This window comes from Coffea eugenioides, chromosome 9 (genome assembly GCF_003713205.1).
Source record: "Coffea eugenioides isolate CCC68of chromosome 9, Ceug_1.0, whole genome shotgun sequence".
In the NCBI taxonomy this organism is placed as follows: Eukaryota; Viridiplantae; Streptophyta; class Magnoliopsida; order Gentianales; family Rubiaceae; genus Coffea; species Coffea eugenioides.
The window spans coordinates 249944-276177 of NC_040043.1; the positions used below are offsets into that span (position 1 = coordinate 249944).

The 26234-nt window shown below is 36.8% G+C and overlaps 2 protein-coding genes across 4 annotated transcripts; one reads left to right on the forward strand and one right to left on the reverse strand.

Annotated features, from left to right (window-relative positions):
- The first annotated feature begins 880 nt into the window (after positions 1-880).
- LOC113783839 (potassium transporter 11-like) lies at positions 881-11756 on the forward strand. Its single transcript, XM_027330072.1, has 8 exons — positions 881-1632; positions 2363-2588; positions 6991-7236; positions 7472-7522; positions 7600-7860; positions 7987-8154; positions 9255-9509; positions 10655-11756. Exons 1-8 carry the CDS (start codon positions 1507-1509, stop codon positions 11692-11694), a joined length of 2373 nt encoding a protein of 790 aa, XP_027185873.1. The 5' UTR covers positions 881-1506; the 3' UTR covers positions 11695-11756.
- A 3876-nt stretch (positions 11757-15632) lies between these two features.
- LOC113783347 lies at positions 15633-24285 on the reverse strand. 3 transcript variants are annotated; one of them, XM_027329456.1, is made up of 10 exons: positions 24163-24285; positions 23610-23652; positions 19951-23183; positions 19790-19870; positions 19087-19239; positions 18603-18766; positions 18324-18471; positions 17935-18057; positions 17150-17237; positions 15633-16101 (listed from the first exon to the last, which is right to left on the reverse strand). In XM_027329456.1, the coding sequence occupies exons 3-10, from the start codon at positions 22972-22974 to the stop codon at positions 15899-15901; spliced, it is 3984 nt and encodes a 1327-aa protein (XP_027185257.1). In that variant the 5' UTR covers positions 22975-23183; positions 23610-23652; positions 24163-24285; the 3' UTR covers positions 15633-15898. The 3 variants fall into 3 exon arrangements, with proteins under 3 accessions (XP_027185257.1, XP_027185258.1, XP_027185259.1); XM_027329457.1 differs by having other exon boundaries at positions 23610-23655; XM_027329458.1 differs by lacking the exon at positions 23610-23652.
- Positions 24286-26234: the final 1949 nt, after the last annotated feature.

A 26234-nucleotide genomic window follows, 5' to 3' on the forward strand; every position in this document is an offset into this window, starting at 1 on the left:
CATCATGGAAGTTAACGTAAATAAAAGGGAAAGATCAAGAGAAGTACTATTTTTGTTATGGTGTATGATTTTATATTCTTTTTATGGAAAAGGCCTGGAACAAATTTGCTATTTGCTGCAATGACAGCAGTGGAAATCTTTGTTCCAGATTGTTCATTTGTTCACAAAAGACAGGTTTTAAAAGCGAAGAACTCGAATTCAAATTCAAAATTTTGTATTTTTCATACGAAATACAGTGTCAACCACTTATGCCAACTTCTACTCTCGATTCAAATTGACAGCTTGAAGAAACATATTGTCCGGTACGTTTTCGGAGATTTCAAAATATCATTTTTTTGCAAAAACATGGATAACTATTTTTGGCAAACAGTTTTTCAACTTACGTAATGAATATATGTTTTTAGTCATTTTTTTTTATCTTCTTAATCACTTTTTTATTTCACATTTATTATATCACAAAAAGTGTTACAATAACGTCATTTCAAATTTTTTTTCAAATAATCTCCTATCCAAACACAATAAATTAGTTAAATTCAAATTATTAAATAAATGTATTAAACCCCAGCAATTAAATTAATGGGATGGTTATGTTGTAAAAATATGGCATGCTTTTGTGACAATGGAAAAGGAGGCTCAAAACAATAATAATATTATACTACCATATAGGTAGTAATAATTATCAAAGCATATTCCAGAATTCCAATCAACAAGTTGATCATCAACTGAATTTTGTTATTTGTGTAGATCGGCGCCCATTGTCACAATACGTGTCGCAGCAAAATAATTACCAACAAATTTACAAGTGACAGCGACCCCTCTCCTCCCCCAGCCATCTCCTTCTCTCGTCATCCACCATCAGCAGAAGGAGACAGAAAGGGGAGAGAGAAAGAAGGAGACAGGACAGATTTTGTCTATCTCTTGACCTGGAAATGCTTCTCCAATATGGGGGTAGAAGAAGGAGAAGCAGGAGAAATACACAGACAAAATGAAATAAAAAAGGGGTCCCATCTTCAATCAAGAATGAAAAATATTCGAGAAAATACTTTCTTTCCTTCTTTTTTTTTTTCCCTCCAGTTTTTAGCAGCAGCACTTCATTTCTCTGTCTCTTCTCTTTATTAAGCAGAACCCAGAGCACTGTTTAGAAAATTAAGGGGGAAGGAGAAAAGAAAAAAGCAGAAGGGGTTTTGGGTTGTGATTGATTGGGTTTATTGAACTGATTTCTGGTGACGTTTTCTGAATTGGGTTTTTGGTCCTGTGGTTGTTATTGATTGGTTTTTGTCGTGGGCTGTCCCCACTTTAGAGCTCATAGTTCGATATAATATTGGTAAAAATCAAATCTTTCTGCCTGATAGAGGAGTACATATATACTGCTCTGTACCTCTCAGCTGTTAAAAGCTGAGGCTGTGGATATTGGTTTTTTTTTTAAGTGGATTTTTGGATTTTATGTAAGCATAATTGGATATTGAAGTTTATTGAGTTGTATCAGTTTTCTTGAGGTAAGGAAAAATGGCTTCTGGGATGGAAATTGATGAAGAACATGAAACTAAAGGTAGCATGTGGGTTCTGGACCAGAAACTTGATCAGCCTATGGATGAGGAGGCTGGAAGATTGCGGAATATGTATAGAGAGAAGGTGACATAATCTCATTTCTTTAACTTCTATTTTCTTTCGGATTTTTATTCAATATTTAAATCGACAGAAGTTTAATTAGCAATATGTACATGGCGCTTTCTTTTTGAGGTTTTGCGTAATGGTATGATGTTCAATTTTGTGCCTTTATGTTCTGAGAATAGTTTTGATGTTCAATTTTGTGCCTTTATGTTCTGAGAATAGTTTTACTTTTTGTGGTTTGACTTTATTGCTTTGTTGGTACAGCTTTTTGCCTTGAGTATTGACATATTGTTGGTTTGGCTGCTCGTAGTACTTGCTGATTCGGCAGAACAAGTTTTCTAGCTTATTTCTAAATTAATAGTTTTCAAATGATGTAACTGCTTAGATTTACATCTCTGTAAGGATTCTGTGGGTAATCTAGGAAGGTGTGAATGGATCAGGATGCGTTAGAGTTTTTGTATTAGTAGTTGAAGAACTCATGATTTGCAGTTGAAACAGCAATTGCACATAAAGGGAAGGTGAAAACAGTCAGTTCCTTGGAATGCTTTACCTGATGTGCTAGAATGTGAGAAACTAATTTATTCATAAACAAGTAAATGTTTCAACTTTTATTCTATGCTGCCTAATGTACTATATTACCTTTAAAAAAAGGAGTAAATGTTTCAGATCATGAAGGTTTGAATAGAATACTTTTTAGTTACATTTGACGCATTTATGGTCATTCTTTCCTGATTTACTTTTGTTGAATTAGAAATTCTCGTCAATTCTGCTATTGCGGCTCGCATTTCAGAGTTTGGGAGTAGTGTATGGAGACCTGGGAACATCTCCCTTATATGTTTTCTATAACACTTTTCCAAAGAAAATAGATGATCCTGAGGATGTTATCGGCGCACTTTCATTGATCATATATTCACTCACACTTATCCCGCTCCTCAAATACGTTTTCATCGTCTGTAGAGCGAATGACAATGGTCAAGGTAAGATATCCATGCTATTCTTTGTTCTTTATCTATGCATTTTACCTTTGAGTGTTTCAACTCTGCTGATAAAGTGAGGATAATTTGGTATAAAAGAATGATCCTCTTATGAAGAATTTGGTTATCATTCATGAATCAGATTTAAACCAAACATGCTCCGTTAAAGAGAAATCCAGAAATTTGGTTGTTAAGTACTGTACTAATGTGGTGTCAAGAATGTGGTTGCGAAATCACAGTGGATACACTAGTACAGTGAACAATTATGGATACACTAGGATTCAAAGTGAATGAATGGATGACAATCCCTGATACGAAACATTTTTTAAGCAGCTTGTTGTATAGCCACTATATATCTACTATATTCCACTTTTTCAAAGGAAAGAAAATACATATCCATATGACACCTATGGTTTTCTTAACACATAAATAAGAAAGATCGTTGTTCTTGAAGGCCATATGGAATCTAAATTACTACAGACTACTTGTGGCTTGGCCAACCTTATAGTTGACTTGAGTTAGATGTTTGTTTATGGGTGGACTCATAAAATCGTGTTTGAGAACCTAGTAGAAGGTATTTCAAGATTTTGCAGACAGAGGAAAAAACTGTAGTGATAAAATTCATTTTTGAGCAGGAGAGTATTGAGCTTTGTAACTTAAAACCTCGCTTGTGTGTTTCCCGTGGTTAGTAATAGCAGACAGATAACTTGTACATATAAGTTTGTTTTATGGCCGAAAAGTTTTCTTGTACTAAGTGGTTTGTTTGCTAGCTTATTGTTAGTCTTTATAATCCTGATGCACCAAATGGTTTATCTGAATTTCAAAATGTTGACTAGTTGATGGGTGTAAAAGGAGATAATATGTCAGAGAGGTAGATGTCAAACAAGGAGAAGGCCAGTTACTTTTTTGTCAGGCTTTCCCTTGTACTGGCCTTTATATGATTATGTAAAATGCGTGTTTTCTTGTTATCTGGTTCCTTTTGGTTCTACAAAGTCACCACCTTACAGGCTTTATAATTCTACACATCCATATATGCAGGTTTTATATATTAAACCTTTATTTCCTGATCCACTGTCTGATTTAAAGAATTATATGGCTGAACAATGATCCAGTTTGTGATAACCCATCTAATTGGAGTTTTAGTAATGTAAATCTTCATTGATCATTCAAATTATGATCAGACTATACACAAAAGATTGATCTGTTGTCTTTAGTCTGAATGAGCTTGGAAGATGTAGTTTAAAGACTGAAAATAAAATAGTCCTGTGTTTTCCCATTAAAAGAATAAGTTTTAGAGACAAGACACTATCTGCCTTCTTCCTACTTTTGTCCTCTTCAGATGCACTATGATGAGCACGTGAGAGGCGGCATCCGTCTCGTGCTTCTTCCCTTTTCTTCTTCACAACAGAAAAGAGACAGCCCTCTAGTCTTGAATGCTAGTAGTAGGCACGTGACTCATCTATGTTTGCAACAGATGGTTTTCATCTATTTCTGGGGCCCTTTTGTTGCTTTTTTTATGTTTGGTAGAATTTCCAACTCATGTGGACTTAAATTGTTGTAAGTGTGTTGGCACACAAGAAGTCTTTATGAAGCTTTAAGTTAAGAGTAAAGATGTTGTGCCCAACATAAGGTATTGATTTTGAGATGTATTTGTTGTATTAAAACTCACACCAATCAAGAGGGAACATAATTGGGAAGCAAGACAATGTTTCAATTTACAACAACTGTTGATGAAGTGCACATTGGTGAAAAAGCAACGAAAAAATGGGACGGAGGAAGTATGTTGATAAGATTGATGATGCAGCCCACAAAGAATTCAAGGAGATTCAAAATCAAATGTTTCTTGATTTCCTCAAGCTTCAACTAGGCACCTTTTGAAGATTAGCAGCTTAATTGGGAGCAACAATACTTTAAATAAGTGTCGTTAAGTTTTAGTAGTTTGTAGCATTTTGGGTCTTATGGGTATTTTGGTTTTTTACTTGTTTGTAGGAAATTTCCAGAAATTCTTTTGTTTGAGTTTTTTTGTCTTTTATTATATTAGGTAACTACTTGGAGTCCTTGTGACATCAAAGTTTCTTAAAGTTTTACAACAAGTTTGCTTTTTCAAGAATGGGAAGGTTTTAGAAAAATGTAAGGTTTGTAAATAATTATTTTCCTATGTTATTTATTCTAGGCAGCAAGATTGATAAAAAAGAAATGAGTTTATTTGTTTAAGTGCTTGTTTGTGTTGGTGCAGTTACTCCACTAACCCGATTTGGGCTCTTAATGCTAGTTAGTCGTTTCAAGATCATTGTGTCAAGGGTTATGTTTTCCACATGTCATTTGCTTTTAACCCATTCTGATTCTCTTTCTCTTAATGATGGTGTGAGCCCATTTAGAGACATGATATGACATTGTAATTTTGCAGAGATCTCCTCCTTTTGAAATGCATGTTGAAACGAGCTTAAACCAGATTCCAGAACTCCTTTTTTCCTGCTTGAGCACTACTAAACTGCTCGTATATTGCTAGTTGTTTCAAGCTTTTCAGTCATTGTTGTGATTTCATGTTACTTGGCACGTCCTCTTCTCGAACCCCATTTTTTAAGATCATGGAATTAAAAAAAGGGAAAAAAGTCATTTCTTTCATTTTTAAAAAAGGTAAAATCAGTAGTCTTACACATTTGATTTCCTTGATGTGAGCAAGGGGTTGTCAGCCTATGCCTATTGCAAGCTTGTGAAGAACTCCATATATCAATCTGTATGACTCTTGTATAGTGGTTGCTTGTGCATTATGGTATGTTGAACAAAGTAAAGATAGCTAATTTAGTAGGAAAATTGACCAGACTGTTTCTTGATGATGCATAATCAATTTTCTTATCCATTTATATACGCAGCTATCAAAAATAAATTTCAAATCTAGTAAGTTTTCTTTTCCAATTCTGGTCAGCCTTGTGAGGCAGGGGGCAGTTTAATCCAAATACAGTAGTCAAAATTTTGGCAGTTGCTATGTCATTCTTGTTGAAGAGGAAAAAAAGGTGATCAAGATGATTTCTTTTGGGAAAACATTTGTAAGGCTCTGTTACCATGTAATGCAAAGCAGATAATTGGTACAAATCACTCAACAACTATCTTGCTTTAATCACAGTTCAAGAGTCTTCTGACGTTCCAGTATTGCTATATTAGTTCTCCGTATAAACATGAATAAGCAAAATATCCCAGGAATCTAGGTCTTGTACACCCAATAAGGATTTATACTTTTCTTCAATGCTTTGCTTTTAAAAGATAATGTTCGCGATTCAAATTTTTATTCAGATATGGTGAAAAGGATATTGTGTTCTTTTAAGTTTAAATGAAGCTTCCAAGATTTAGATTTGGTTTCATGATGTTTCTCTGAACTTATGTGTTGTTCTGTGTTATTGGTTTTCAAAACTAAAATTATTAACACATTAAGTTTCAGCCTTCTCTCAAGGAAAGATGATTTAGCTTGAAGTGAGGATTTTCCTTACTGTTAGTGCAGCTGTTTATTTATTTTTTGCTGTAACAACACTTACGGCAACTAAGTCAAAGAAATTATGTATGGGAGATATTTAGCTTGTTTAATGCTGCTGAAATTTATTTCGGACCAGCTCTGATCCAATTCAAGTTACAAAAGAAACGGCCTACTTATTCAACTGAAAGGAACTTTGACTCGGTGATAAGATTTTTATAAGCTCATTGCTGCAGCATTTTCAAAACCTTGTCCTGTTTTATACTGTTAAGTTAGGGGCTCCAATCCTGTAGACAGTCTCGGTCAATTGCAAATCCATCAGATGCACTGTGCTTCTTGGTTATGACATATATGGGATGACCAAGATGTCACACAACAGGGGTCAAGAAAACCTTGCCACCAGTTGTAAGTCATGTCCACTACTGAAATTCGAGTTTTGAGTTGTTTGCATCTCTTCATTGACCCTTCAAAGTGATCAATAAGAGGATGACCAACTTTTGGAAGGATCTGGGACACTGTGAACATCTTTCTAAAGTTTTAACTGTCTCTTATCTACTTGTGAGATAAGTGTCAAAGGGAATGGTCACACATAGAAGATTGTTTAGCTCCATATATTTCATGCATTTTGCTTCAGCTTGTCATGCATGTTGTCAGAGCTTTTAATTCTTGAGATTCAAACTAGTGAATCAAACTTTATGATTTTACTTTCACTTAGTTGACTTAATATTTCTTTTCCACAACAAGGGAGGTAATTTATGTAACAAAGCATAACGTGTTCAAATTGTCTGTTGTACTTGTACATCATTGATTGACCCTCTGAGCTCCACCATTGTTCTTGGCCACAGCCTACCATGATATTGACTGCATCAGCCTAATCATCATCATTGGGAAGTTAAGCTAATGAAATTCTTATAATTTCCTTTTCTCTTTTGTGATTAGGTGGAACTTTTGCTCTTTACTCATTGCTCTGCCGACATGCAAAGGTGAAAACAATTCCCAACCAGCACCGTACTGATGAGGAGCTCACGACTTATAGCCGCAGTACATTTAATGAGAATTCATTTGCTGAAAAAACAAAAAAATGGTTGGAGGCACAAGACTTAAGAAAAAATGCGCTTCTCTTACTAGTGCTTGCCGGCACTTGCATGGTTATTGGGGATGGTATTCTCACTCCGGCTATATCAGGTACATGATGTATTTTTTCTCTTTTCTTTCTCCACATTATTGGAGGATGGATACATAGTAGCATGCTTGAACATGTAATAGCTCAATTCTTTAATCTTGTTTTACTTGATGACTAACTCTTAAAGTTTGTAATAGAATGAGAATTATTGAGATCAGTTTTACATGGATCAAGCCATCATTTGAAGTTTGACATTTATTCTTTCTATGAAATTTTTAACCAGAAAATGTTTTGCAGTTCTTTCAGCTTCAGGTGGAATCAAGGTGAATAATCCGAAGATGGAAAATGGTACCTCTACACTCTCTGACCCTGGTGTTTACTTTTATTTTTTTTCATTTCTCAGTATAGTACTTTTCTCCTTGCAGGTATGGTTGTGCTGGTCGCTGTTGTAATATTGGTAGGTTTATTCAGTATGCAGCATTATGGTACAGATAAGGTTGGCTGGCTATTTGCTCCAATTGTGCTGCTCTGGTTTCTCTTGATTGGAGGCATTGGCATCTTTAACATATGGAAGTATGATAGTTCTGTTTTGAGGGCCTTCTCACCTGTTCACATCTATCGGTACTTTAGAAGGCAAAAAAGAGATGGATGGAGCTCACTTGGTGGAATTATGCTCAGTATTACAGGTTTTTCTCATACCTGCTCTTTTTCTTTGTCCCCAAGAAATGTTCCCTAGAACTGCTCAAGAACTTGGGATAATTTTGAAGGCCAAGTCTGTTCAGCTTCTGACAAGTGCTGACCATTTGCTACAGGCACAGAAGCACTTTTTGCTGATCTTGCCCATTTTCCAGTTTCAGCTATACAGCTCGCTTTTACAGTAGTAGTATTTCCTTGCCTTCTTTTAGCCTATTCTGGACAAGCAGCCTACCTCATGCAAAATACAGATCACGTTGTTGATGTATTCTATCGCTCTATACCAGGTTTGCCAAGAATCTGATTCCTTAGTGAACAAATTTCTGAAAATAAACAGACAACTTCACCTAAACTGAAAGGAAATTTAAAGAGAAGAAGAAGCAGCTAAAGTTACAACCTAAAGTAGTACGACTGGATAAAGGTTTTTGGTGGTCTGTTCAATGTTTTGTCTGAAAAAACATTGGTACGAGTATTAGAGCATTACAAAGCCTAATGGTGTTTCAGTAGCTTGGTCTTTTCTATCTAGGCCTGCATCTTCATGCATTGAGTTGAAGAAAATTTAGTGTGAATTCGATGACATTGTCTGTCGTGATTCCTTTTTTCAATTTGATGCCCGTAGTAACAACTACGAAAAGCATGCCAAGAATTAGATCACTTTGCAATAGGCAACCTTATTTTCAAGTTGCCCTTATTAGGGAAAACATAAATTCTTGATTCTGATCGCTGCAGATATTGATAGGATTAATAAAATTAAAACATGGTTCTTCAAATTAGGTTTCCATGTAAAGTATTCTGTAGGAACTTCAAGTCAGTCAAAATAACCATTTAATCTTCTATAAAATTGCTATCAAAATTAAGTGCCGTGCTTTCGCTAGTGTGAACATTCGAATGCTTGACGATGATACATCTAGTGTCTTTCCTGTTGACATAACTGGATCCCCTGATATTGCCTTCCTCTCAACGGTTGAAAAAGTAACTACCCATTGATTTAGTATTCACGGTTTTTCATCTAGAAAGTCATGGGAAACTGTTATCAGTTAGTGCGAGTTGGGTTGGAGTGAAGAACCGTAAATTCCATCGGCAGTTAGAATCAACATTTGATCCAAAACTTGTCTGATGAAAACTCTGCATAAAAAAGGGATTATGCTTTTCCATTACAATTTTTCAATTGCTTCAGGGTATATGGTCAAGATTTTAGGAGTAAACTTTCTCAAATTTTCATGTAGCTTATGAACACAAAATGAACTCACTTAATAGCTTGGAGGATGAAATTGTGTGAAATATAAAAGCTGTGTGTTAGGGGTATTGGAAAATAATTATTGAGATGCCCTTTTTGTGCAGTATTATCTAATTTATTTCTCATACAAGTTTTTGCTAAATCATGCAGAGAGCATATACTGGCCCACATTTATCATTGCAACTTTAGCTGCTGTTGTTGCTAGTCAAGCCACCATATCTGCATCATTTTCCTTAATCAAGCAGGCTGTTGCTCTTGGATGTTTCCCGCGAGTAAAGGTTGTGCATACATCAAAGAACTTTCTTGGACAGGTATACATTCCTGATATGAATTGGATCCTTATGATCCTTTGCATTGCTGTGACTGTTGGATTCAAGAATCAAAGCCAGATTGGCAATGCTTATGGTGAGTTTATCCTGCATGACCTTTTGGAAGCATCATCTTGATGATTTTCATTTCTTTGCTGATAATTTTAACCTAGAACAATAACAAGTTCTATAGTGTCTTTCTCGGGACTTTAACGTATTATTGGGGCATCGCCTCCCTAGGTTGGATTGCTATTTGTAAAAGATGTATGTGTCAACTAGAATTACCTGGAGTAGTGCCCTTGTCATTTTTTTTTCCAATTTTCATGTTGGGTCAAGGGAAATAAATCATGTGATTGGTGGTCATAATTTTTTCTTCAAGCGTCAGTCACACCTCATACGGTCCAAATATCATAGATTGTATGGAATTGATGATATTGGAATTAGAGATGGCTATATAAGTAGAGAACATCAAGTTTTATGGTATTCCACGTGTAATTGACAACTTTGGAGATTTCAAAGACTATTTGATATTCCTCATTTATAAATAGCACCTCAAGTTCAGTGGGATTGAAAATTGGATAACAGTAACCATGGAGTTGAGTTACTGCTATTCAATTCCTTGCATCTACAGTTAGCTTAATAGATTTATAACCTAGTTGAAGAAATTAATGACACCCGTCCCCTTCAACCCTTGCACCCCAAGGGTGACAAATTCCAAAAGGAATCCTCTGTAATTTGGTGTAGCATTATGCTCTTTGATCAGATGATTTAGATGCAGTGGATGACAGCTTTGAGTTTTTTATATGTTCGTCACTTGATTTCACTAATCAGTTTGATAATTTAATTATTGAGATCTTTCTCCCAAAGTGTTTTCTGGGAGCTGGGCAGGGGTAAAAACCTGCAGCAGGAACTATAGACATTATCAGACATATAGAGATCTTATCTTGGCATGGAATTTAATCGATGCTTGACCTTTAGATGGACCATAATCTTCAAATTCTGCTGCTGGATTGTTGTCACTTGCTTCGGCTCCTGCAACAGTTGACTTAATTACTCTTGAATTTTTCATATATTTCTTTAGTTGACAGATATTCTGCTTTACTTTTTGTTTTCATCTTGGGACATTTTGGTGTAGCGGTGGCACAAGTTGTCTGTTTGAAGTTTATCTTATTCATCACAACTTAATATGTTACCGGCAAGTCTTTTTGGCAGTGTTACAACCTTTATCTCAATGTACAACAGGGACAGCTGTTGTGATAGTCATGCTAACAACCACACTGCTGATGATGCTAATAATGCTGTTAGTTTGGCACTGCCACTGGATTCTTGTACTAATTTTCACCATCCTATCTCTGGTGGTTGAGGGTACCTACTTCTCTGCTGTAATCTTGAAGGTTGATCAAGGTGGCTGGGTTCCACTGGTGATTGCTGGAGCTTTTCTTGGCATCATGGTTGTCTGGCATTACGGTACTGTCAAACGTTATGAATTTGAGATGCACAGTAAGGTCTCTATGGCATGGGTTCTTGGCCTTGGTCCCAGCCTAGGACTGGTGCGCGTGCCTGGCATAGGACTGGTATACACTGAGCTGGCAAGTGGAGTTCCACGCATATTTTCACACTTCATAACAAACTTACCTGCTATACATTCAGCAGTTGTGTTTGTCTGCGTGAAGTACCTCCCAGTCTACACGGTACCGGAAGATGAACGTTTTCTTGTCAAACGGATCGGACCAAAGAGCTTTCACATGTTCCGCTGCGTTGCTAGATATGGTTACAAGGACCTTCACAGGAAGGATGATGATTTTGAGAAAAAGCTATTTGACAACCTCTTTCTGTTTGTTCGGCTCGAGTCCATGATGGAAGGATGCTCAGACTCAGACGAGTACAGCCTATATGGACAGCAGACTCAGCAGTCGAGAGATTTTCTATTGAAGGATAATCTGAATACATCTACATCTGTTGCTGACCTCACTATATCATCCGTTGACTCCATTGTACCCATCAAATCTCCATTGAATGCAACTCCCACCGTGTCATCAGGGCCAGAAAGCAGCCAAACCGAAGTAGACGAGTTGGAGTTCTTGAATAGTTGTAGAGAAGCTGGTGTGGTGCACATACTTGGGAACACGATCGTTAGAGCAAGAAGGGATTCTAGGTTCTATAAGAAAATTGCTATAGATTATGTGTATGCGTTTCTCAGGAAGATATGCAGGGAAAACAGTGCTATATTTAACGTTCCTCATGAGAGCCTACTGAACGTTGGACAAATATTCTATGTATGAATTTTTGTTTTGATCAAAATGGTCATAGAAATGTATATAATTCTTGGTCTTTGTTTGGCTTATTCCGGTTTGATTCTTGCATCATGCATACTACTAGAATAAGGGGCATACGGCTGTCTTGTTTCCAGTTAGCATAAGCTACTAAAAAACTATTACTTGGGTTTGGCAATGACCCATTAGTTTTCACGGTCTCATCATCCCTTTTCACCCTTGAATAAATTTCCATATCAAGTCTCGCAGTTGAAAAATGGTACCATTGTCTTGGATCAGGGATTATTCCATGACAGCAGGGAACAAAATGCTTCATGCTCCTTGTACCACTGTTTGCTTCATGCTTGTGCAAATGGAAGATGAATAGCCTATACCTTATTTTTGTTTATTTGTTTGTTTTTTTGTGCCGTTCCCGCATGTTTGAATTACACAAGGTATTTTCAGCTCTTAATTTATTCCACTTTTAACAACTATGTACAAGTTTTTTTACACCAGATTGTTCATTGCTTTAAAGATTTCCAGTAGCGATCAGCCAATTTTCTCGCTTCATATTTCCAAGTGCCACCAAGGAGATTTTTCGCATTTGCATCAGCTGTCGATTTTGGCTATGATTTCCAGAGCCAATAACAGATGCATATGCATTCTTTTAGGGAGGCTTTTCCCATCTTGCAAACTGTCAGGCGGATGATGGTCATCTGGATCATCCACAGTATCAACAGCCATCACAGGGAGTGAATGCTGAAATCCAAAATGCAGATGAAGAATCCCTCATCATTATGCTAACAGAATTCAGCATGCAAAGCACAATTATCTCACGAGGGGCTTGCAAAATAAAACTGCAACTTTCATTCAGTCATTCACTCGAAAGTCATCAGGATATAGTGTATTATATACAATGTCATCTTGAAAATTTAGATCATTCACCACAGCCAACCTTTCCTCAACAGAAAAATTATGTGCTTTTTTCATGTATTTGATCAAATCCCTTCCAATAGCTTTGTCTTAGAAGGGAAGAAGAAAATCTCATGCGTCCACCACTCCATTTCGGTTTTCTGAACCTCGCTTAATCTGCATGAAAAACTGGCAAGTAACAGTTCTCAATTTCAATGATTTGATCCAAATGAGAAAGGAGGCTGCAAATGTTCCATATGTTTGAAATCCATTATTCCAAAGGGATGATTTTGCTTCCCAAATTCCTTAAACATGCTGTCACAGTCCATTGTCGACTTTCTTCAATTACCACGGCCTCTACTTGTCTAGCGTGGTCAATATGTTCTTCACCCGGAAAACAAAACCAGAGGCTTTGAATCCCTTCTGCTGCCTCCCAGAATCCTCCTGTTCTGTTTCCTCCATGTTTTCGGGATCTTTGGTTTTGCCATTTCTAACTTTAGAGGAAACGGGTGGAGAGAAAAAGGACGGTTCCACGAGCAGTTTCAAGGGACGCCTTGGACTTCATTCTACCAAGCTCAAATATGCTTAGTATTTATCAGCGATACTAGCTAGTTCAATAGCAAACTGCAGAGCTTACAAACTAGAACTAAGAAATTACATTCACGTAATGTCATGGAAATGTTGTCCTGCTGACTAGGGCTGTGTTACATGAGTTCTTGATGTGTTGATATATATATATACATATCATTGTTCAAAGAAGCCAGTCGATTAATCCCATAAAGGACAAGTTGCATGTCTAGCACTCATATAAATAGACCAGAAAAAAAGTGGCCAGCAGAAAATCCCCAGGCTATTAATTAATATGTGTCAATTGAACAAAGCGATCCGCATAAGCCATCGCACAATACAACTCTTTTAAGTATTGTAGTGAACGGACAAGAGAAGCCATTGCATTTCAGAGGTTTTCCCTGAGTTTGTCCGTGTTAACAAACAATTCAAGATACCTCAACTTTTTTAGAACGGTCCGAGTCAAATAGCAATGGTTCGAAGCACTTCTTTTTACATTATTTCGGAAACCTAAGGACTCAATCGTATGGATATGGAAAATGTATAGCTTGTACAAATCTTTCCATTTTCTAAGTCGATCCGATCCGAAATAAAGGGGACTAAACAGGAACAAGAGGGATCCACCGAAGAAGATCCTTCAAGTCCTGAGTTTAAATGTTTAATCCCCCTTTCCTTACCATCAAAACCTCGCTACAGTCCCAGGGGCAGCTGCTCTTTTCAACAATGCTTGAAAATCAACTCTCTGAAGGGGGGACCCACTAAACTCTACAGTCCAGGCAATTGCTCTCAGGTGCAGCTGCTCGATCCCCAAGATAACATAGAAAGGAGAAGCGTGAAATGAAAAGAAAAGTGAGCAAGAGCAAGATGGAACGCATTTTAGCAGCAGATAAGAGAATTGCAGCTCCACCGAACTTCAAAGTTACAACTAGCCTGAATGCAGAATTCCTGCCACGAGCCTATATTTGCAACGAAACACAAAAGTGACATGTGGAATCCATCTTCTAGGTCAGACATTTGCTTCTCCTTGTCATATATTAGACTATGTTAATTAAGATGTTGTTGCAGAAAGGATCTTAAGCATTCCCAACAGCTTGTCAGAAAAGGAGGACAGCAACTTCTGGTTACATAACTCAACGGGGCATTACACAGTGAACTCACGATACAAGGTACTGATGCAAGAGAAGGAAACCCAGGAAGGGGCAGGATATAAGGAAAGTGGAACAAGTATCCATAGTTCAGCCAAACAGATGTGGTCTTGCTTATTGAAACTAAACATCAAGCATAAACTGAAGATCTTCATGTGGAAGTGCATAAACAATGCTCTTCCAGTCAATGAAGTAATCTTTAGTAGGACAAAGAAGGGAGACCCTATCTGTAAAGCATGTGGAGAAGGAGTAGAGACTCTGGAACATGCATTGCTGAACTGCAGGCAAGCCAAGCAGGTCTGGCAGATAGCACCTATACAGGGGGATGGCGCGGCGCTATGGAAAAACAAGGATGTTTCAAGGCTTGGTGGAATGAAATTGTAGGTGCCAGATCTAGACAATCTGGTGCTGAACAACTATGTCTAATAGTAAACATCCTATGGCAAGTGTGGAAAAATAGAAATGAGTGGGAATTCAACAACAAACAAAGATATGCGATGGCAACAATACAGAAAGCTCAAGAGGAGTGGATTGAGTTTTGCGAAGCATACAAAGACCAAGAGAAGATGAGTATAGAAGAAACAGCTGCTAGCCAAACTCAGAGGATAGAAGTGGAGAATGCAGAGGCGGTTAAAGTGAATATTGCTACGCACAGGAGATCGAACAGTAATGAGGTTGGGATAGGAGTGACTGCTATTATCGAAGGAGATGTTATAGTGGCAGCTTGGGCAATACATGAAAGAAGTTACAATTGTCCACAATTGGACGAAGCTGAGGCAATCAAGTTAGCCATGAGTAAACTAGCAGTGAAGGGATGGAGGAAGATCATCATACAGAGCTGTAATAAGCAACTGCTCCAGCAAATCCACTCTAGAAGTGCATCAAATATCAAAATGCACACTCTAGTTGAGGATATACTTAGTTTGAAAGCTCTGTTTCACATGTGCTCATTTTGCTCTATGACTAAGAATGTTAACCATGTTAGTAATAGAATTGGTGACTATGCTTTAGGCATTTTACATGATGAGGAATGGCTCAATCCTCTGTACTATTAAGCACTTTTTGTATAGAGATGAGGGGCCTTTGCTCCAAACTGTAAAGCTCATTTTATGATCAATACAAGACTAGAATTGTTTCGAAAAAAAAAATTAAGATGAGCTTGTGTTCAGGAAACTAACAAATCTTTGTCCCATAATCCTACGAGTGAACATGAAAATGAAAACAGAATCATTTCAAGGCAAATAAACTGTTGGCAGATACTCTGTTTCGTAAATCCAGCAGTTTGTCTGAATTATAGCCACTGAATAGGTTGCAAAGCAAAAACGTTAAAATCATTTGAGACCATTTGACCATCACAAAACTAAAGTTCAATTGCTATATCACATAGATACAAATAATACTATCCAAAATATATACTGCTTTTCACGTTTTGCATGTAACTCTACATGCTTCATACATAGTTCGTCTCAATGGCTTTTGTTATTTCACACCTTATATAGAAACTCCTGGGTAACCCAAAGTTTCCCACTCATACTATACTCAAATTTAGACTTAAGCTCTGGAACTCTTAACAGGAAATTTAAAAGGCAACAAAGAAACAGAGTACGTCATCACTTGGATAACTGGTTTTGTTTCGTATAACCTTGTGTTCTAGTCGGACCTGCTGTAGACATCAAGCGTAAGCGTCTGGCAATTTCAGTGAATGATGGACGTGCAGCAGGATCTGGAGCCCAACACTGTTCCATGAGTAATCTCCAATCAGGGTCACAGTAGCTTGGCACAGGTGGCCTCAATGTGTTGTTCACTATACCCCCTGTAGAGAAGGTAATAAGATATCACATTGGAAAATCATGACAAATCAGCTTTTCTTTTTGAAAAAAAAAAAATCTCTGCTTCAAAGATCACATGGTCAACAATTTAATTAAATAAACCAGTTCTCGAATAAAAAAGGTAATCATCTACAGTTAGCATTTTGTTTTACAGTAAATATTACATGAACCAAGAAGATAAATATTAGCCATTTACGGTTTATGGAATCAGCTGCATCCCTTAGATTTTTGTTCTCCACAAGTGCAAATAGTTTTTTGGCTAATTTTGCATTTTGTATCAACACCTTTTCAGAAGATCAAGACCGTCTTGTAGTAATTTGTTTGCAACCATGATTGAAGAAACAAATTTATGAGCATGTCTTGAGATCATAATAGAGCCTTTGATCCGAAAGACAACATAAGCAAATCTTGTTCAATAAACCAAAGCTTGATGCAGCACCAAATGAGATAAATATTACAGTTGGAGTTGTCACAATTCTTAGTTGCAGAATCTGATATAAAGTAAGATGGATTTGCAAGCAGCCGTAAGAAATTGAAGAAGAAGATAGGGGACTTAAAAGACATTTAAGAACACAGGGATTACCCTAATGTATTAACGGGGTCCAGGTATCCAGGTTGACAGGCATACTATAACAAGAAGTAAGAAAATGATACCCCATATGCAGAACCAACCTATGTCTACCTTAACTGACAGTGGCTCAACAGATGAGACCAATGTCACAATGTCTAGAAATTATATCCCCAACATTCCTACAATGGAGTTAACAGCAGCCAGTAACACTGGAACATGCAGTACACTTAGGAAATACTTTGGAGAACCTAAATATCCTGTGCCGAATGACAATGACTGCTATCAAAGAAAAATGATTGGTTAAAAATATAGACGCCAATCTCTCGTATAAGAGTTGATTATTATACATAATAATTATTATACAAGAATTCCACAAAGGGATCAGCGTCAAGAAATTCCTATTACAAAACTAGCATGCTAGAGAAGATATAAAATGAATACTTAAAGCAAGTTGAACAAACCTATGATTGCTCCGTAATGCATATTGGCATAAGGTTCTTCACCAGTAAGAATCTCCCAAAGTACAATTCCAAAGGAGAAGACATCAACCTGCATAAAAAAATTGTTGCTTAAACAACAATACTTTGTTAAATGAATTTTTGAATTATTAAAATAGCGACAAATTCTTCCTTCTTTGACACAACTATCATCTGGCATAACAAATTTTTTATTAGGGTGCGGTGCGATTGATAAAATTGAAGTCTAAAAACTGAAATTTGAAACCTGAAATCTGAAATTTGAATCTGTTAAGTTACTAAACTATTAAGTACTAAATTTGATAAATTTGAGTGCATATCACATCAAGTGATAAGTGAATAGCTTGTCACTTATTTTTGGGAGCAAATTTCACCTAGAAAAATCAGTGCCACTTAATTAATTCAAATGTTCTATTTTTGGTTATCAAACACGTCTGAATATATCTAAACCCATTAAGTTTAAGTGCTGAATTGGATTATCAAACAAGGCCTAAGTGTACTAAAGAACATAAACACTGGAATTTTCAAGCCATTGAGCTATGTAAATATGAAAATGGGAAAGTCAAAACCCAGCATAACTTAAGAGTTAGCAATGAGAGAGGGGAACAGTATGTTTAAAAGACAGGAATAGACAAACTACCAAAAGAACTCTCTGGCACATGCTAGGTATGTGTTAAATACACCGTCTAAAACTATTACATTAAGTTTGCTTTTTTCTAAATGCCAGATCATGTATAAAACAGAATGAACACACACATGCATGCACTCACCTTTTCAGAAACCTTACTACTGCTGCCATTCAATAGTTCTGGAGCCATCCATGGAAGCGTTCCCCTAACACCACCAGTAACCAAGGTATTTCTTTTGATTTTTGACAGCCCAAAGTCACCCACCTGCATGGGATCAGCATAATTCTAAGAACCAGATTTCCTTAATAAAATGCACCACTAAGTTTCTCGTCTTCTACATGTAAATTCCTGGGTCATAATTTCTTCCAAGTAAAGAGGAAGCATTAAGGCACTGACAAGCCCACACCGTGAGTACTATAGCACCAAATCATTCATCAAAGCATCATATGCAACTTGAGAAAAAATTATCCAACTCACCATGCTGAGCTACAGTAATAAAAAAAAACAGCTAAATCAAATTGTTCAGTCACCTTGCAGATAGGGCGAGAAGGATCCTTCAAGTTGACAAGCAAGTTATCACATTTCAAATCAAAGTGCACAATATTCTTGGAGTGCAAATATTCCATTCCAAAAGCTGCATCCATCGCAATTGTCAGCCGCTTACGACGATCAAGATGCCTGGTCATATACAGATTAAGAGAGAGAGAGAGAGAGAGATATCAATATACCACAAGAACAAACTAAAACAAGACTACCCCATTCTTAATTAAGCCATCTTTTAGAGGAAAGGATCATGCATGTAGTACTACCGGTCCTTTGAGAGCAAGACATGTCTGAGGGAACCATTCACCATGAACTCAGTGACTGTTGCAAGTGTTCCACCAGGACCATCTTGCACTACACCATAAAATGCCACCACATTTGGATGATGAAGCTTTGAGAGGATTTCAGCTTCACGCCAGAACTCTACAGTCTGTATGAGATTGTCACAAAAAAGCAATCAAGTAAATTTGCTGTTAACGAGGAGAACATAGTGGACCAAAAAAAAAATTGAGCGACTATTAAGAATGTTAAGAACTATGTAACATGAATCGAAAGTGCCCTTGAAATGCTTGCAGTACTAGTCATAAAAAGGGTTGGGGCAAATTCACTGTCAGCTGTTATCAAAATCATTAAACTATCCTCAATCTAATCATTCTAGTCTATTGAATAAGACCAAGAACAAGATAAAGAACTACCAAAGGAGGGGGAAAAATAAAATAAAATAAAAAGATTATGTTAAGGACAGATCACCAATCTCTCCTGCTCTGATGACCGACCAGTGAAACAGCTCTTCTTTATCCTCTTAATGGCGACATCTGTTCCCCTCCATTTTCCATGGTACACAGTCCCAAATGTTCCAGATCCCAATTCCCTTAACTCTTCAAGATCTTCATTCATGATGATCTAAGATTGCAACCCATACAAGTTAGTTATTAAACACTCAACTCACTAAGAAAAATGTATCAAGTTGAAAATTAGTTCTAGATTCTAACTGAAATAACATGACTGTTCAAGGGCTTGTTTAGCGCTTCAACACAAGCAATTCAACTAGAATACGAGAAGCTCACCAGCCACATGAAAACACGCAAGAAACAGAAAAATCCTGGAAATCCTTTGACATCAAATGAGATGATGGGAGTAGGAAAAAAACTTCCATAAAGTTAATGATCAAGGATAAAAGGAAATGCTCTCCAAATTTGTAGAGACAATAATCTTTATTTTTTTTCCCAATCAACTCAGTTATGTCAGTATGAACTTTCCATTCCTTTTATTGCAATTTCATAGTACAAAAACTGTCGAATTAATTTTGTAAAGGAAATTATTTAAATGGTTGTGCACATATTGTTCCATCATTTTATGCCTTATAGCTATATGATATTATTTTGAGCGGCCACTATAGACATTCTTCTACCAAATATTCATAAAATAGTGTTGGCAAAAAGATGCAAGATACCTGCAAGCTACTAGGATCAAAGTCTACCAGGGAGAGGTCAATAAGAGGAAAGCCTGCATGCTGAGCTTCTATCTTCTCATCCTTTTGAGTAATAAAGCAAAGATTAGAAGCCACAAAATATTAAAAGCTCAAAAGATAGAAAGGTTTGGAAAAAATATTACCTGATAATCACTCTCGGGTATCCTTGAATTCATTGGACCATCAAACTGCATGCTCTGTAGGCTAGTGGTCTGAGAAGGATTGTAATCTGTAGGCACATTCATAGTATTAGGTTCAACAAAACCACGAGATTGCTGCTGAACATCAGAACCAAAATTTATTTGAGAATCAATATGACCCACTGCAACTCCAACATCTCTAGAAGGTGCAAAGCTATAGTCCACTGATACGACATCTTCAACATTAGTACGTGGTGAGAAACCAACATGGTCCTGATCGATAAGAGAGACATCTCTTCTCACAAAATCATCTTGGGCCAACTTCTGGAAGAATGACCAGCGCTTAGGTTCATGATTCTCCATATTCAAGCTCAACCCATTTCCATCACTAGGCAGTGGAGCAACCCTTGTGCCGTCTATCTTAGCCTTTGAAAACATATCAGACAAGAAATGAGGATGAAATCGATCATTAATGTCAATAAGGATGTCCCCTTGCTCTTGGACACTGACACTAGTAGAAGGCTTTTCTTCAGGACTAGCTGCAACTGGATGCTCTTTTCCAACAGTAGGCAATATTTGAACCTTTTTGGTACTTGGGTCCATTCTTATGGCAGCTATCTCACCCAAGGGAAGCTCCATTAACTTGGCAGTAGACTCATCATGAACTTTCTCAGAAATCCCTTGGCTAGCAGCAAGACAACTTGAACCAGAAATTTCCTTTTCAGGAATTACAGGAGCTTTTTGCTCAGACTTCTGAAGATTTGACCCAGAAGCTTCTTGACTAATACCGGAATTTGGAAAAGTGGCTTTACTATCTGCCTCAATGGACTTCTCCGTAACTTCCCGTTTGTTTCCAGTGGCGGGCAAATGATGGTGCTGAGGTTTACCAGAAGGTAAAAATTTCTCAGTCTGTGAGGCTACATTTCTTTCCTGCATCTTGTCAGATGATTCTGTGCCATCTGCATTCCTTTCATGCAACCGATCAACTGATTCAGTGAAATGCTGGGCAACATCAGATTGCGTGTGTGTTATCAGAAACTGGGCACCAGAGGAATCATCAGATTTGGATAGACGATTTAACCCTGCTTGTTCTCTTGGTATTCTTTCTGAACGAAAAATCCGCTGAGCAAGCACTTGTGGTTCATGGCTAGCATCAGTTGGATGGGTATCTAAATCACCACAGCCATCGGCAGATGCTTTACCAGATAAATAAAGATGACCCTCTTCATTGAACTTATCTGCTTTCTCTTCCTCAAATGCTTCAGGAGTCACTGAGTTCTGTAAAGGTTCCTGGTCCTTTTCACTAGTTTTCAAATGTACTGCTGCAGGCCCTGGATGCTCTGCAGAACGGGCGACTGATGCTTCATCTTTAGAAGCCAAATCTGAAGCATAAAAGTCATGCTGTGTTGAAGAAACAATGTTCTTGCCTCCTGAAGGCTGCATTTTCTCAGGTTCAGTAATTCTCTGAGTTGAATTCTCTCTCCTCATCTTTGTCTCCTTGACAAGTACATCGTTATCTACAGATTGATCTGTATAAGATTCAGATTTCTTCTTGATTGAGTTATCCCTATTAATTTTCATCTCAGTTGCTAATGGTTCTGGTTTGTGTATTAGCAAGCTGACATATGGCTGCTCTTGTGTAAGACCACCCTGTCGGACAATATGCCCTTGGCTAGAATGTGGAACCAAGTTTTCTACATTGACTGGTTGGTGGGATCCGTGAGAATTATAAGTATACTGCAATGTAGCAGAAGACTGAACAAAGCTTTGGCCATCTGTCTTGGGGAGACTCTCTCTCTGTTGAAAATTGGGTAACAGACGCATCTCAACCTCTCCTAGTACTTTATTACCGTGGTAACTATGAGGATTAGACTCAAAAGCATGTGATAAACTCTGCCCCATGGTTTGAGAAGATTGACTAGAAACATACATCTCATCCATTGGTTGTGCAGTATTACTACCAGTCAAGTCTGCTGCAACTCGACTGGACTCCCTTTCAACACTGAAACCCAGCAACTCATCCAAATTGTTTCCTGATGTGCTTGCCAGACCGATAGAGTTTCTTCTTGAGCCAAAGTCCATGCCATTCACAGCAACAACATACTGAAACTCAGAATCACCTTCCATGCTTCCAAGGCTAAGCTGAGAATCATCCAAGTCACTGGGCGAAAACAGAAACATCCTAGGTTTCTGGGTGCCACCTTCTTCAAGCACATTACATTCGTCAATCATATTTCGTAGGTCCTCATTGCAGGAGACTGACACCAAAGCATCGAGATCCTCTCCAGGAAGCTGGTATTTAATCACACGAGTTTGATTGTAGATTGCCATGGTTTTCTGCAAAAGCTCCTCCCAAGATACATCTCTGTTTACCCGAACTATACGCGTTTCACCACCCACATATCTCAACTTTCCATCACTGGGACGAGGCATGATTTTACCACCAAAGCTGCAGAGAAACTTCAATTTTGCTGCTGAAGTATCCACAGATCGAGGTTGACCCCGATTATGAACACCATGACTAATGTTATTTCCAGATGAGCTTCGAATTACCGTCTGCACTGGCTGATAGAAATCCTTTTCTTCAGTTGCCATAGAATTGTTTCTTTGATGAACCTGAACTTGACTCTTTCCTGCTGAGGGAATCATGGAGACTTCTGACCCACTCTCAGAACCAGTACTAGTTATTCCCAGGATTCCCTTCAAATCTGTATAAGAGGATGCACCACTGTGTTCGGCACCAGAAGCATTCGGGATGAATTGCTGCCTTGGATTTACCCTGTCACGCATAAATTCAAGAGCAAACTCCTCGCCGGTCTGAATGGAATAGTTCAAAACAGGTCTAGCTACAACTGGTATACCAAACTCAGGTGGTCTTATGTTAGTGTTAATAGAACTGGCAGGATCCTGGAAAAATCTTTGATTTGCAGAACCAATTCCTTCAGCTCTGGTTTCCACAGAACTGTATCTGACCTGTTCATAGTTTTTTGGCAGGCCCATCATACCTTTTCCCACATTTCTCTCCATTTACATGGATCTTCAACCTAATCTCAGTCCCTTCCCACTAACTGAAAGACAATGACCAAACCAAGCCCATGCTTGCTAGCTCATCAGTTCTCAATCAGAATATCAGAATATAAAATAAGCTACCACTTACTTTATATTCAGTAACTCTGATTGAGAACCTCCAAAGCTTCTACACCTATAAGTTATAAGAAGATCGTGTGGCAAAGGACCTGCAAGCATTGTTATCATTGTTAGCGAAACATTTTATAAGATAGGACTAAACTCAAGATGATTTATGCTCATCTAGAATCTAGATCCAATTCCAGTCACTGTGGAGAAGGGAAAAGGACAGGCAGACACAGTATCTACATTTTTAAACGCAACCAAAAACAATGAAAAGAAAAAAAAAAAAAAAGAACTCCCTTTCAGCAATTTCTCCCCCTTCTCTGAAAACTTGCCATTCATTATACTAGTATTTTCACTCTATCCGTTGCTTTTCTAACAAGCACATAGTAACAAACCATATCCTTCAAATCATTATCTTTAGGTTTAAATCAGTTCTGCAATAGTTGACAACTCGAACAGTAAAGTAAACTGCAAAATAATTTAAACAATAAGCATGAATAACAGGATTCTGCACACATTTTCCGTCTTACCGCTCTATACACTGCCCAAAACTATCAACCCTCAGAGAATTTCCTGCTAACCAATCAAATTAAAGAATCAGTAAGATCACAGCTACATCAGCGCATACCAAGTGAAATGACGAGAAAACTCCATTCTTTGGTAGACCAACAAAATTTTAGAGAAATGATTCAGAACTGTTATCAAGAAACTATGCTTCGCATATTAATGTGATCAAACTTGCATCTAACATTTAAATTTCATGCATAAACAAATAAAGGAACTTAAAATCAATCAAGAACCCGTCAAAACGAAAGGCTATCCTAGACCATTTTCACTAGATCAAACTTCAAACTTGCTAGAGAAAAACTAACAAACACTAATAAAGTTTAAATCTTTAACTCGGAATTTTAGAGAACTAAATCCAGATAGCAAAACCCATGTCATAATCGTCCCTGATGAACCAAATTTACAACTTAACCAGAGATTTATCAACCAAAAAACTAGAAAAAGATTAATATGAAAAGACGGAATTTTGTCAAATTCAGCTGAAGTTAATTTTCACAAAACAAAGAAAATTAATACCTGAAAAAGCAAACGTAAAATTGAAGTGATAATAAGCTTTCCAACTGGGATTTTGATGCTTCACTCAAAAGTCTAATAATTTACAGAATTTAATCACTCTTGAAAGTTGAATACCTTCTCTCTGTTTTCTCACTCCAAAAATAAACACCAAAAAATTTATATCAACATATAGATATGGACATCCCTGGTTGCACACTCTGATATAAAAAGACAAATTCACCACAATGTTACTTTGAAATTACGAATGCTATCTGCAATCATGATTGCAAATGGAGAATGAATGGAGGGTAATTTAGTAAATACATTATTCGCTGTTGATTTTATTGTCTGGGTAGTGGTTTTCGACTCCGGATTCGTTATTGAGACTTTTTGGTTCGTTTAATGATGATTTCTTTACTAATTATATGGAAAAAGTCGGTAGTTTAAAGATTTTTCCTTCTAAAAATCAAAACCAAAAGCCATGCGCGGTGTTGGATCAGGTAATATACGAGCCAATACAAAAGGGGAAACTGTTAATGGGTCCCATCTTGAGGCTGCTGATTTGGAGCGTGACAATAACTGCACGTATTGATGATCTCGGAAAACATCACCAGTTGCAACTTGCTCTGCTCGGCTTTTTAACCTTTTTTTTTTATCAATAATTATGCACAATATGGCAGTTGAAAAAAAAAAAACTACCGAAAAGCTCAAAGTAAAATTTTCTTTTAAACCGTGACCATGTTATCAGTTTCTACATAAAAATTTTCTAAATTCAAAATTGGAAGTAGAGCTTGTACTAGTGTAATGTAGTATGTTTTAATGTCTGAGACGATGGTGGAATAAACAAGATGGGTTTGTTTCTTGTATTACCAATCTATTCTTGCAATAATAGGAACATTCAGAAAATTCTCTTTTGATGAGAAGGGATTGATTACTTATCTTCGAACTACTCATTCTGGATTGAGTCATCCATGGATTAGAGATATCTATTAGCATATCCAGTGTTTGGCTAGTTTTATATTAGGTGGGATATGCTAAAAAATAACATCATCTTGTGTTCGATTAGAGATAGGTTGAAGTGTGATTACGTAATTATATATCAAACTACTCTTTTGTCAAATCAACAATTAGAGTATTAATCGAGCTTGACAAAACCCAAACTTGGCTTATAAAAAGTAGAAATTTTGGATTTTGGATTTCGGATTAACACTATAAAACCACACTCGAGTCACAAATATGTTGAAGTTTCAAGCTTAGTTCAAATTTGGCCCAAACTCACAAGTTTGAATTGACATATCTAACCATTTATGAACTAAAACTAACCAAGCAAATATGGTTTTGCTTTTAGTAAGGGTAAATCAATCGAAGATTTTTAATAAGGGAAAATTAGTCAAAATATTAATTTTATTAATAGTAGGGGCAAATTAGTCCAAAATTTAGTTATTTCATTAGCATGGTCAAATTAGTCCAAAACATAATTTTTTTATTTGTAGAGACAAATTGGTTCAAAATTTTAATTATTTCATTTATATTTTTTTTAATTATTTCATTAATATGGACAAATGAATAAAACTATTAGTTTTGTTAATAGTATGGGCAAATCAGTCCAACAATAAGTTATTTCATTAATATGAGCATATTAGTCCAAGATTTAATTATTATAAGTAAGGACAAATTGGTCCGAAAATTGTCATGCCATTAATAGGGCAAATTAGTCCAAAAATTAGATTATATTGTAGCGAGAGAATAGAGTTATATAATTTTTAGAATAAAGTATTATTCAATTAGCATGGATAAATAAATCCAAATTGGTGTTATCCTACCTCTTTCACATTCCAAGATAAGTTATACCATCTCCTCCATGGAATTATTTTATTCCTTATATGCGAAATTAATTCAATTAAGTGAGATGTATCATCTCATGTAAAAAAATCAACCAAATATGGGATGACATAGAATTAGTAATTCAATCCTTAGTGCTTGCTTATTGCGAAAAAATATGCTATGTGACAATATCTATTCCACCCTTCATACCACCATTTTGTTACACGTTTACAATCATAACAACTTAAAATAGAACTACACAACCTTAA